This window comes from Solea senegalensis, linkage group LG7, assembly GCF_019176455.1.
Source record: "Solea senegalensis isolate Sse05_10M linkage group LG7, IFAPA_SoseM_1, whole genome shotgun sequence".
Lineage (NCBI taxonomy): Eukaryota > Metazoa > Chordata > Actinopteri > Pleuronectiformes > Soleidae > Solea > Solea senegalensis.
Genome location: NC_058027.1, coordinates 21,526,876 through 21,540,165, shown reverse-complemented (window position 1 = coordinate 21,540,165; position 13,290 = coordinate 21,526,876). Strand labels below are relative to the sequence as shown.

At 40.0% G+C, this 13,290-nt stretch overlaps 2 protein-coding genes across 6 annotated transcripts in view; one reads left to right on the top strand and one right to left on the bottom strand.

Moving 5' to 3' along the window:
- Nucleotides 1-196: 196 nt before the first annotated feature.
- Nucleotides 197-13,290, bottom strand: part of mthfsd (methenyltetrahydrofolate synthetase domain containing) — a 19,475-nt gene continuing 6,381 nt past the window's right edge. Inside the window, exons 1-9 of one of the 5 annotated variants that reach the window (XM_044029617.1) lie at nucleotides 10,419-10,582; nucleotides 10,220-10,323; nucleotides 8,958-9,023; nucleotides 8,747-8,860; nucleotides 8,230-8,343; nucleotides 8,050-8,140; nucleotides 5,125-5,237; nucleotides 4,686-4,811; nucleotides 197-2,945 (exon numbers count right to left, since the gene is read on the bottom strand). In XM_044029617.1, the coding sequence (XP_043885552.1) occupies nucleotides 2,208-2,945; nucleotides 4,686-4,811; nucleotides 5,125-5,237; nucleotides 8,050-8,140; nucleotides 8,230-8,343; nucleotides 8,747-8,860; nucleotides 8,958-9,023; nucleotides 10,220-10,323; nucleotides 10,419-10,446 (1,494 nt within the window). In that variant the 5' untranslated portion in view covers nucleotides 10,447-10,582 and the 3' untranslated portion in view covers nucleotides 197-2,207. Of the gene's footprint in view, nucleotides 2,946-4,685; nucleotides 4,812-5,124; nucleotides 5,238-8,049; nucleotides 8,141-8,229; nucleotides 8,344-8,746; nucleotides 8,861-8,909; nucleotides 9,024-10,219; nucleotides 10,324-10,418; nucleotides 10,583-11,602; nucleotides 11,664-13,290 lie in introns of those variants that run through there. The other 4 variants (XM_044029620.1, XM_044029619.1, XM_044029618.1 and 1 more) reach the window with 4 other exon arrangements.
- The window catches only part of dbndd1 (dysbindin domain containing 1), an 18,114-nt gene continuing 16,574 nt past the window's right edge, over nucleotides 11,751-13,290 (top strand). The window contains exon 1 of the mRNA XM_044029624.1: nucleotides 11,751-12,019. Coding sequence (XP_043885559.1) covers nucleotides 11,989-12,019 — 31 coding nt within the window. The 5' untranslated portion in view covers nucleotides 11,751-11,988. The remainder of the gene's footprint in view (nucleotides 12,020-13,290) is intronic.

The window sequence follows — 13,290 nt, the reverse complement described above, 5'->3', positions numbered from 1 at the left end:
AAATCCCGTCATTTTGTAATTTTTTTTGTAATATAAAAAGCAGTTTTACTTGATTCCAATGATCAGATTTCTTATTGTACAAACACCTAATTATTAGTTTGACAAGCTGTGCATATGACTTGCTGTATGTATATAGTTAAAGACAGGTGCATATATGTAATGTTAGTTTGAATAAGCACAAATGAAAACTCCTGCATGTGGTTTATAATTTGAATTATTTATAGTGTCAGACAACAGGTGCTCCTAGAGTTAAAGGATAAAATGGCGGGACTGTGCTGTGTAAGACTTTACTCTGTAGCTCACGTCGTTGAGGTTTGTCTTCACACGTCTCCGTGCACGACACTGACCACTGACTGAACCCCAGTAAAATGCCACAGAGCACAGAGGGTAACAGCAGTGCAACAGAACATTAGCTTTAACTAACTGATGACATTTGCCGAGGTTTAGTGCTGTGGCATGGCTCAGGGAGTGGGAGCGAGAGAGAAAGAGAGAGGGAGAGATGGGGTTCCACAGCTGCTGCCCGTCGTGCAGCTACAGGCCTGCATGACAGCTCCATAAAAAGCCAGAATCCTGCTCAGTGCAGACAGACATGCTGTGTGTGCTTGTGTCTAAATACAATCTGGAGAAAACAGGACACTTCTCTGCTCTGGTGCAACACACAGACACAGAAGTAAATGTATGGTTTAACAGGTAAAAAGGTCTATGCAGATAACAAGACACAGGCTATATAGGCTACATAAGTATGGATATGTGCATCTGTAAGATACTGTTGGTATTTGGTATAGTTTAAAGATTTGTGCCACAACTATCACCAAAATGAATCTAAATTTGATCTTATTGTTGCCTTGTAGGGAAATTAACTTAGTGTTTTTCGTATTTGCAGCACCAGTGAAACCAAAATTAATTTCCCTAAAGAGACAATAAAGTGTATCATATCGTATCCTTAAAATGAATGCCCTAAGCCGGTATGTTTACTTTTAATATTTGACCTTGAATCAATGCCTCATCGGAACAATCCTCAGGTTTACTGTGGCAACGATAGTTACAGCTGGGCTCAGGATGCAACCGGTGCTGCAACGTGTCTCAGTTAAAGTGGGAATCTGAACAATTGAAGACAAAAAAAACAGGTTCAGTCGATCGCTTTAGTGAACTGTGATACAAACAGAGGCATAAAGAGTTTAACAGTCCATCCAACCATCTCTTATTTATTATGTGGTGACGCCGGCCACACACAAAAAAAAGGTAAAAAGTGAAAAGGTAGGTGTGGACAATAAAGGTGTTTTATCACTTAGATTGAAACCCTATATAATTATGTATTAAACAAACACTCAGATACAGCACACAACTGCTTTGAATTAAGGTGTTCTTAAATTTGTGTTAACTGACATTTACTATGATAATTATCAACATGAACTCATATGAACATTTTATCGTAACCTGAAATAAGTTGTAGGGTTGTATACTTACAAATAAGAAAACTATTGGAAATCAAAGGCCCTTCACTTTGAAATGTCATATGTATAAATTAAAAACTTTAGATTTACTTTAAGTACATAAACTGCATTCCAAGAGTTAATTTTTACATGTAACATGCAAAAGGTTTTTCTGGTTATTGCTACAAGATCATCACAGTTTAATTATGGCTTTTTTTTTACGTCAAATATTCTCTAGTCAAATTTAGAAATAACAGTTCTTGGTTGAATCTGCATAGTAAGTTCAGGATTTATGGAAATTTGAGTTTTAAATGTAAAAACAGAAACACAATTTCTGAGTGGTTAAAAAAATGTTTCGCAAAAAACACTGCGGTCAAAAACTGTGGCGTATTAAAATATAAAGGATTGTGAAAATTGTGTAAATGTCCACTAGGTGGCGCTACCTGGAAAAAAGCTTTCTCTGGCTCGTGACCTCTTATGGACACAGAGCAGAGGGTTAAATAGAATAAGGCACATACTGTTACGTGTGTCTGGGTTAAATACGGTGAAAATGTATATGACGTGAAATCCTGCATGACCTGACGCTGCTTTTATATATTTCTACATTTGCAGTTGCTGTGTAGTTTTAATGATATTATTTTCAATTAGCACTCACTTTAGATGTTTATGAGCCAAATAAGAGAGGGTCATCTTGTGACTGAACCTACATAAATAATAAAAACACAAATAACTCTTCTGAAGGTTGTTCAAGGCTGCTCGACTGTTTTTTTTTTTTTACTGCTCAGTCGTCTCGGCCGCGTCGTCCGTCGATGTTGACGTTTTAGGTTTCAGGGCTGGTGAGGGTCTTGGTCTCCGGTTGGACTCTCCGGACCTCTTGCCACCGCGTTGACTCTTGGCCAGTTCGGCCTGGAGACTCTGACCATTCAGACTGAGACCCTGCAGAGCCTCAAGGGCTTTTTCTGCAGCCTCGGGGTCGTTGTAGTCAAGGAAGGCCCTGTGTTGAGCTCCCTGCCAGGTGAGCCTCAGTGGAGGAGCCTCCCGCTCTCTGAGGGCAGTTTTCAGCTCGCTAACACGGACTCCGGTGGGGATTCCTCCCAGGTAAACTGTGGTCACACTCGCTGGGATTTTACGTTGGGATGTCACTTCGCCACTCTTCTCCTCGGGGCCTTTCTCCCTCATGTTGCGTCCACTTTTTACCTTTCGTTTTTCTCCGATTTCTCTCTCGTCACCTCCTTTGTCATCGCCTCTGCTTTCTTTCCTCACCCTGGCCGGACGCAGTCTACCTTTCTGCTGTCCCTCTCCTCTGGGTGCGGACTGTTTGGATTCTCCCTCGGCATCCTGCTGCGTGTTCCGCTTTGGCCTCCGTCTGGTTTGCCTTTTGGGTTGCGCGGTATGCAGAGCAGGCTCTGCTGCTGCAAGCGCCACCCCCAGTGTTACATCCTTTCCAGCCTGCTCCTCCAGAGCATGCAGTGTCTTTAGGATGGGGATCTTCTCCAGTTTTTCCATGTCCAGCTGAAGACAAAAAACTTGACAGTCTCAGTCATTCTGAAAGGGGAGGGGTGTCACACACACACAGAGAACAAATAGCCAGCGAGGAGCCAACCAGGCTTAACAAACCTGGAAAATGAATTGGTATTATTCCACTCTGCTCACAACTCATGCTAAGGTAATAATGGTTTTTTTCATAGCAGCAGAACATTTCATTTCCCAGGCAGTTAAAAATAAAGACTTGTCTTGATTTGTTGGGTCTTAAAGTGTCTTGGCAGCCTTTGATGCTGACCAGTCCCGTAAAGGATACACGGGACTATTGTTTTAACACTGGCCTGTTTGACCCGTCGTTCCCCTGCCCCTGCGGAGCCGAGTTGTGCAGGCAGAGCAGCCTTTGATGGTCAGACATGGCCTTCCTGCCTATGAGGTCACTGGGTCCTGTTTACTTGCACGCGCGTCTGAAGGAAACCCAGAGGTAGCGCACAAACTCTCTCCACATGATAAGAATAATAGCCCATAATGTCTAATTAAAGACAAATGATCAGGTGGAAAAACACATGACACAAGTCTCTGCCAGGGTCAGTAAATTAGAGGCACTTTAACGTCCGGCACTGTAAAGAGAAACTGAAATAAGGCGACTTTTGAAATGTATACTTAGATAATAAACTCTTATTTTGTGTTTGCTTGGACATTGTTTATACTCTTATGTTTAATAGGTGATTGTTTGTGTGTCTTGGGAGAATAATATACACTATATTGAATATGCACTTAAAATAGAAAAACAAACAGCCGACTAATGTTGCCATTATTACAACAGATTTAAATGGGGAAATAGTGGAAATCCTTTTTGGAATTTACTGTACACTTTAACTGTACTTGTTTTATCCATTCATTTTCAACTGCATCTTTCACCATGGAAAAGACAGGAAGGGAGGTATGTTTTGGTGTATTGTTTTTGCTGTATATACTGTACATGGGTGAATTATATTTTAAAGTGGATATTATATGTTTCATCATTTCATCAGGCAGATGTGGGTTGTAGTGATGTGTGTGTAAAGTAGTTTCACAAAAATGTGAAGTGAGTGGATGTACAGGTCATCTGATGAAGTGTGGTGTAGTGTCCATTAATTCCATTAGAGGGCAGTGTCTCCACAGGGAGATGCTACACGTTTGAATAAGAAGATCTCTGAAGAAGTCTGATGTCTGAGTTCATGTTTGACCTTGTGGACATGAGACTGAACATGACAGGTGAGGACATTTTTAATTTAAACAGGATGTAATGAATTTGTATTGAAAAGGTTATGTTTTCAGTAAAATAACTTGTGTTTTATGTTCAACACTGACAGTATCACACTTTGAAGAAATAACATAATGTAACAATGTTCTCCCATAAAATTTTTTAGCTTAAAGGTCACACTGAAACACCTTTTAAAACACATATTTGAGGAAATATTCTTGACAACCATCATTAAGTAAAGGTTTTCTGTTTGTTGAATGTTTATTGATTTAAAATGATGGTTCAAATCTTAAGGTGTATTTATTCTTGCATGTTTGAACCTTTATATTATGTATAATAAATCCACACAAAATTACAATAACCTGAATGGGACATCAACTTTTGTTTGCCCCAGTAAGATTCATAGTCGTGGTGCAAAAATTTTCATTAAGTTTAAATTGACTTTAATGTGGATTTATTGTTTTTCGACAAAAACAGCCACTGCGCCATGGTAGCACTTGAGGCCAAAGCAGCGTATCTAAGTTTACCTTAGTCCAGACGATTCCTTGTGGTTTGGGTAACTGACAGTCAGTCTTGATCACTCTGGTGGGCGTGAGGATGTAGTCCACAGTCAGGTCATGACTCTCGATCAGCTCCTCTGGGATGTTCACCACCTGAAAGCACGGATGTTCAATTCAGCCATGAAACAATACTTCATGAGACACACAGGTTTGTAAATTAAAGACGACCTTTGCCTGTTTGTTATTAGATATATATGCGTGAAGCAGATACTCAGAAGTTCATCATAGAATATGTACAACTGTGACTGACAACGAAACAGGCAGTTTCCTTGAAACAACAACAACTGTGTGTGTGTGTGTGTATATATATATATATATATATATATATATACATATACATATACATATACATACACATATACATACATATACATATATACATAGTAACTTGCGGCTACAGACTGACCTGACAGTCGTGGACAATAGTGACCACCACAGTCGACTCATTCACCGCTTCCATTGAAGCCATCATGCCGTACTCCATGTCGGCGTAACCCTCACCTTTTCCAATACGAAAGCCTGCCAGAGGAAGCAGAGACCAGGACACAGAAATCAGCGGTCTACATTTAATCTAAATATCTGTTATAGTCAGTGAACCAGTTATTCACATCAGATAGACACCATCTCTCCTCTTCTTTAAACATTTGACATCATCTTATTATTTTTAATATTTTGTATTACTTCCCTTCTGTTCATTTGCTCACCTTGTTTTTTAGTCCTCATTCTGTTAAGCACTTCAAGATGTGCTACCTAAACAAGGTTTCATTATTTTTATTTCATTAGTGAAAGTGAGAAGGCCTGAGGTTCTACCTAGCATATTACTTTTTGCACATGAGCATGTTTTGCATTGATACATTAACTTATTGTTGACTTTATTGAGATTGGCATTTTAATTTATGTCCTTTATTTTCTCCTATGTAACTACAATAAAATAATTTCCCTTTTGGGGATTATTAAAGTTGTCGTTTCGGCTAGCTTCCTGTCCACTGCTGCCTCTTCCATGTCTTCCTATGTCACCTCCACCTAAACCGTATATAAAAAGTGGACATGGTCTTCCAGTTTGCTGGATGAGGACAACCTAGAAGTAAGAATAAATTGAACTTGGTTGCAAAAAGAAGTTGGAAGTTCTGAAACTCTGACTCCTGATTGGATACATTCTTGTGAAATACACTCCACACCAGTGATATCTGTCAAAATATAAAAGTTACTTAACTTTGACGTTATTTTAACAATAGTATTTCACTGACAGTAGCTTTGGCAGCTCTTTCCGATTGTGCCTCTGATCTTCAGAGCAGCAGTTTCTCTTCGCCAGGATCAATGGATTCACTTAAAGCTGAAAATGACCAACATCTGCACCGTATTCCGCTTTTTTTAAAAATAGTGCAAGAAATGATTTTAATCTGAAAAATTCACCGAATTATAACACACAGACTTCTTCAAGGCAGCCGTACTCACGTTTTCAATTTATGAAAATAACTCAATTAAACGTCGTCTGATGGGAACATGGGACGAACACTGAAGAAAACCCCTTATGAGAACCATGTGGCGTTGTGCATCGAGAGCTGTTTGGAAATGTATGCATTACAGTAAACATGTCTGTTTGACCCACTTATCTTCAGGCACTCTGATGGAGACCAAACTGCACTGCGAGTGATGAGACAATTTACAAGGAGAGCTGAACGCAGCAGAACCCACAAGAAGCAAAATGGGTCTGATTACGCACATGTGCCCTCGTCCTCTTTTATGTTCCTCTCACAGGCCTTTTATTCTATTGATCCCATTTACTTTTTATTGTGGTTTATTTTGTGTGCTTACTTGACAGTGCATGTTAATCGGCATGTAAGTAGAAGATTTAACCGTGCCAGATTATAACAAGAATTCTGATTTACATCAGTTGTCCCAAAACAAGTTACAGAAAAAAAGTACACAAAAACACTGATGACACACTCACCAGCCACTTTATTAGGAACACATGACATCTAATAAAGTGGCAGGAATGGCACATGGTGTGGTCTTCTGCTTCTATAGCCCATCTGCTTAAAGATTAAATGTGTTTTGCATTCACAGATGGTCTCGTGCTTATCTTTGTTGTAAAGTGCAATTCTTTAGGTTACTGTTGTGAGTCCAAATTAACCTTTTATCATTTTTGAACCAGTGTGGTCATTCTCCTCTGACATCAACAAGGCAGAGAACTGTCGCTCACTGGACAGTTTCTCTCTTCTTTTTTTTTTAACTTTTCCTCTCGCTGGCACACACATTCACATAAAATCACTGGCAGACACATCTGCTCAGTCAGATTGGTTCAAAACATCATTTGGTCTTCATGAACACAAATCACATCCTTGCGTTATTTGCACTGCCATCCAATGGCCTCTAACCAGCACATTGCTGCAATACAGCATAATGTGTTACTTGTTGTGGCCACTGGATGGCAGCGGAGCCACAACCTCAGACATGACTCAAGACTTTTTTTGTCTCACTGTGATTGTGACAGATTCCCTTCAAGTGTTACTGATCTATTGTAAACACAAGGAAGAGGTAACTTTTGTGCCAACGTTTTTCAACTAAATCTTCCCATCTCAGTTTTTGCCAGTCCATAGTGACAGAAAATGTTGCCCTTTGACCAAAATCTCAGTATTCCCAATGTGTTTCTGAAAATATTGTGTTCATGAAGCAATGCTATGGGTTACAACAGGGTTCCATGGATCAGGACCTTCAATCATTAAAATCTAATCAATTAAGCCATAAATCTAGGTGAATGTTTGTGCCAAATTTGAAAGGATTCCATCAGGATTCTAGAGCTGAAGTATATCCAATTCACAACAATTGATTGTGGGGATGGACAGATAAGCAGAACATACCTCTATTGAGGCTGTCCTCCACTGAAACGCAAGTATGGGTCCCAAAAGTATGTTTTTAAAATAGGTGCAAACTGGTACCTTAGGTGTGTCGTCATCAAGTAGCTTCAATGAGGTTTCCAAAGAATTGTACTTTGGTGTGATTGACAGGGGTTAGACTTTTACATACAATTCAATCATTGTCTGTAACTTAATGCCTAGACCTGTCTATTTTTTTTGGCCCTAACCTTACACCTTCTGCGGGCCCTAACCCCAACCTCATTAACAGTTAGTTAAAAATACAGGTGCGCTAAAATGACCTGTTGGACAGCTTGCCTCCAAGTCACTGCAGTGATGATGCAGAGATGATTGCATACATGACAACACCTCCACAGCTCTGGAGGTCACTTGATTGTTTACACCATCATGAACACATTTAATTTCTTCTCTTTTTTCATCTTGAATCTCTGGCGGAAATGCCAACAAACATTTACCTTTTTCTGACACGGCCACCGAGCCAACCACCACCAGATCTACCTTCACCTTTGCATCCAGCCCGACAGGAACGCTGAAGTCTCTGACACCCTGTGAAAAGAGGGCAGAAGAAAATATTTTGGGGGCGTTAGGAATCATGGTGGTGGTTGAAAAAAAATATGTTCATAGTAAGGCCAAACCTGAGAGGAAGAGCATATGCGCAGCTGTTCTTTGGTCGCCCCCTGAGGAGGAGTGATCTTATTGAAAAGACCAGTGCGTAGACGAGGAGTAGGGACCAGTAAAGTTTTCTGTGCCTGCAAAAGACAAAACAAATTTAGTACCAGACATTTGCATTATTATTTAGAATAATTGTTTGACACTGGAATGATGTGTGCGACATGTAATTTTAAAGCTGCAGTGTGTAACTTTTAAATATGCATAAATGTTTGTTACATTTGAGCTCTGTGCTTCTCAGTATTGCTCGGCAACATCCCCGTGCTGCACGCAGGAAGTGAAATCACAACAGTAACATAGTGCAAGTGAAGCAAGTTGGCTGTTTAAAAACACTAAAGCACCTACAAAAAGTTTCAGAGGTGGATGGTCAACAGTTTGTGGGATAACCACTTCTAGCAAATGGGAAGTATTTCAATATCAGACTTGTTATATGAATAAAGAGTAAATCAGTTGTTTAGTTTTTCCCACACAGTACAGTGCTACCTGTAGCACTGCCATCCGAGCACCTTCCAATGGTTTATCAGGATCCACCTTGACCTCAGGTGACTGGGTGAACACCGGCAGCTCAGACACTCTGGCACAGGCTGTATAGGCGCCCTGATTGAAAAGACAGGAAGGCAAAATGATGAAAGAAATGTTAACTTACTTCCAAAGTGGCAAAGCGTGCCTGCTGCTGGGGTCTGTCTGGGTTTACTTTGACTGTGTGGCTGGACTTGAACTCCTGCAGGTCTGCAAGTCTGTTGCATGCTTGATTTGCACCCTGCAGCCGTTATACACACACACAGCAGGAGAGATGCGTAGATGCACACACAGAATAACAATTAGTCATTCAAAATGTAAGACAACATGTGGGAGCCAATTCCTGTGTTTGATCATTTCTAATATTTAATTTTACTATTTACATAGTATTTCTGAGGTGTGTACTCATTTCCCATGTCCTGTGTATAGGGCAGGTTCTGCAGCCTAGTGATGTGCACCATTTTCTGGATATTAACATGATCATATACTTTGATAACATAAGGAGCAAAGCAAGCAGAGCAAAACAAGTGTGTAAGGTTGACATGATGGTTAATTTACCTGTTTAGGAAAAATATACATTTACTTTGACTAAAAACGTACCCATCATATATTACTTAACGCAAAGGTAGAATAAAACAATGGACCACCTTAATTTAATATCAACAGATCAACATCTTGTGACATTCTAATGACCAAACAATTAATTTGATTAAGGAGAAAAAAAAATGACCAGTCAACCGATAATGGAAAGACTCCCTTATATGACTGATTCTACATAATAAAACATGACAAAGAATATGCTTAGACTCTCCATTATGCAAAAGAATTTCAGCATTTTAATGTTCATAATCAATGTTATTAATTGGTTTATTCTGTTCCAGTCTAATATTGTATTCCATATTCTCTGTACACCACTGGTGCATGTCATTTTCTTTATAATAAAAGATGTTGGAGTATGTTTTCATGATTTTACATTTTTACATGTTATGTATATTTTTGATATATAGTGCACTTTAACTCCTGTATTTTCCTATTTCTTTCCTACTATAATAGCGTGTTCCCAGTGATCAATAAATGTATCTGTGTATCTATCAAATATCCATCCTAGTTCTTTTCTCAAACTTGAGTTTGTTTAATTTGTCCCTTTTTCAATTGTTATCATCTTGTTCTGATTTCAAATTGAATAGTTTTTCTTGTGTATAGACAATGCAAATAAAACAGCCTAGCTAACACTTTCTGGTTCCCTGAACGTTCTGGAAACGTTCCTTGAAGGTTCCTCCCGAGGTTAATGTCCTGTGGTTGATATGGAACGCTTTCCTTACGTTCTCCTAGCGTTAGTTTTTGGTTGCACATTCGGTTCCCAGAATGACAAAATATGTCGCGGTATGTTAAACACTTCATTTGCACGTGTCCTGAAATTTAAGCGGGTTAACCTGCCTTGAAATTCGGGATCCTGTTGTGAACAGGCCTCGGAAAATTGGCCAGGTTCTTCTCTTCGATGTAGTCCCAAACTCTCTGACGAATGTCCCATTTCGACGCTCCTGTTTGGAACAAATCACACGTTAATAGCGACATTTAGCAGCGTTCCACAGCGACACGTGGCGACAAAACAAGCTTTTACAAACGCTTAACCTACCGCGGTTTATTTTAATAACGGGCTCCATCGTGCACTCAGTGGTTCAGATTCAGCCTCCACATGTGAGCTGAGTAACACGAAGGAACAGCTGCTTGTCAATGTTTATCAGTGCTACGGCGGCGCGAGAGACACAGACTTTACAAAACGCGAAGCCAGAATAGCGGTTCCTTGGGATATTTATACTCTTCCACAAAATCCACTGACTCCAAGCCAAAAGTCATCTATTTTCTACCACCATGTGCTTTTTATATATAAAATAAATATTACAGTCAAAAATACATGCATTTTATTGAATAGCTTCCATGTCATAAGACTCTGAAGCAATGCAAAGCTATATCACCACAATTGTTTGATACTTCTTATATGAACAAGGACTTATATCTTTATTTAATTATAGAGGTTTGTCATGGAATGTTACATTTTCAAAGCAATAGCTTGAGCCCAGAACTATAATATAATACTAGTTGTATTGTATTTCTTATATTTTCCGGACTACTTTTTGACTTTAGTGTTTGTCTTATATGAATATTCAAAAATATTTTTTTCCCCAATATTCCATGTAGAATAGGATAGAAACTGTATATTGTTTTTCACTTTGTTATAGCTTTCCCATTCCAAAGCAATTCCTATGACATATTGTATAACTACTATTGCTTTGTACTGGATTGCTTCTTATACTGTATATTATTTTTAGATTTTGACCTCCCAAGGAAATATTACAACCTGAAAGGGTCAGATTCCACCACTAGAGGGTGAGCCACACTCACAGATGAATTTCTCCAAACACATGGCTCAGCATGAATTCAAATTCACACCAAGTATCACAGACCAATAACTCAGCCATGCATTAATACATATGTCATTGCCCTAACAAAAATCCTTCCTCAAATCTTTGGCTTCACTTGCTCACAGGATACACATACACGCACACATTGTATAACATCCATGCATGGACCTTCACACATTTACACTCATGAATCATTTATACACAGACAGGCACAAAAACCCCCCCGCCCCCCAACCCTCCCTGACACCCCATTTCTCTCTCAGTCTCGGCAGGCTGCCAGCTCAACCCTCCCTCTTTCCCCGTCTCTCTTTCTCTCCCTCCCCAATTTCAGCCTCTCTTGCTCTGGATCTCTCTCGCTCTGTCTCTCTCTGTGTATTCTGTACACACCAGTCCGAACCTTCACAATGCTGCGCTCAACAAAGCAGTGATGCTGCTGCTGTTCCCAGACGTCCCTCACTGTGGACCGGCTCTGTGAGGCAGTGCAGCACCCAGGCATCATCAAAAACAGTCTGGAGTGGAGCAGGTGGACTGAGCAAGAGGAGAAAACACCATCACCTGTTTGGGGAATTTAGAACAACAAGAGGACAAATAATAAAAAAAAAACAAAAAAGAGTAGAAGGAGGAGGACGAAGAGGGGAGTCTTGCAAAGCTGAGTCTAACCCCCCCCTGCTTTCTCTCACATGCACACACACAGACACTCTCTCCCCCTGCCTGTCTTTTCTTCTGTCTCCTCCACTCTCTATGCTGGTGTGGTGAGCAGCAGGACGCTCTCCACTAAGCTGCATGGAAGCACAGGGAGGGGCAGGGAGCCCAGGTAAGAGCCTTTCCCCATTATTTCTTTCCTCTATATCACACTACAAATGCCTGTTTGTGGTAGAGTGGTTCCGTCTTCTGCAGGACTTGTGCTGTAAATTGCCTGTTGGTCTGCAGTGTCCTTTTTCTGTCTGTTGTTCATAATGTTTGCAACACAGGAGACACTGTCTGGGTATATTTGTGCACCTTAAACCAAGCGGTGTAGTAGTTTTATATAGTCATACTACACTGATAAAAGCATGTACTGTATATGGCCTTTGTGTATGAGCCGGGCAGAGAAGCCTGTGCTGTGTGATGCTACTGCTGTGTAATGCATCAGTGCCTCTATTGTTTTGTTACATTTAAACATTCAGAGGGTTAATTCTTTATTTGTATTCAGGGCTCAGACGACATATAGGCATGTGACATGCCCCCGCAGGATAAGTGATGACTTTGCTCAAAAGGATTTGCATAATGTACACAGTGGCACAGCACCAAAGAAATTAAAGTTCCAATTTCACCAAAAAATGGTTATAATAATAAGGATAGTGCATTTCATATACAGATGTAGGCTAAAGGTAATGAGACATAAAAACAACATAATTCAACAGTTCAAATAAATCAATCCAAAGTCAAACCACACAATTCCAAACAAGTAACTGAAAGTTAGTTAAAAAAAGTAAAGTAAAAAAAGGTGTGGAGGTTAAAGGAAAAAGAGGAACAGGTAAAAGAACAATCAGAGCGTGACATATTCATGGTAATGTCCAGAATGACCTGCCCACGAGAAACTGGAATATTATTTTCTCATTAATATGGGGTTGAATTACAGAGAGGGCGTCATTATTATGATGAAAGGGGTCATAAAGTATGAGGAAACATTTATAACAAGGTAGACTCTGCACAGGCACCATCTGTGCAGATTTGTGTAAATATTAATACAGAATATACTGTGAAGGTGGCGAGAAATCCTCATGTACATTGATGTGGGGTTGAGCCATGGGTGTTAATCCCCTCTCTGTGTGAGCCACACGGTGAAAATGCAGATTGATTTATTGAACCAGGACACTGAGTTTGATGCAGCTGTTGGCAAACGTACAGACACCCACGGCTACATGTGTGAAAGCCGACCATCTTTTACCAGCAGCATCTTACAATATTTACTTGGGGCCTTGTCACAGTCAACTCAGCAGGTGGTGGCTCGATTCGGCCATCTGTGCAATCTCTCCTCCATCTTTAAATGCAAATAAGTGACTTTGAATGACTTTACTGAGTGTTCTTTTCGTCTGCCACTGA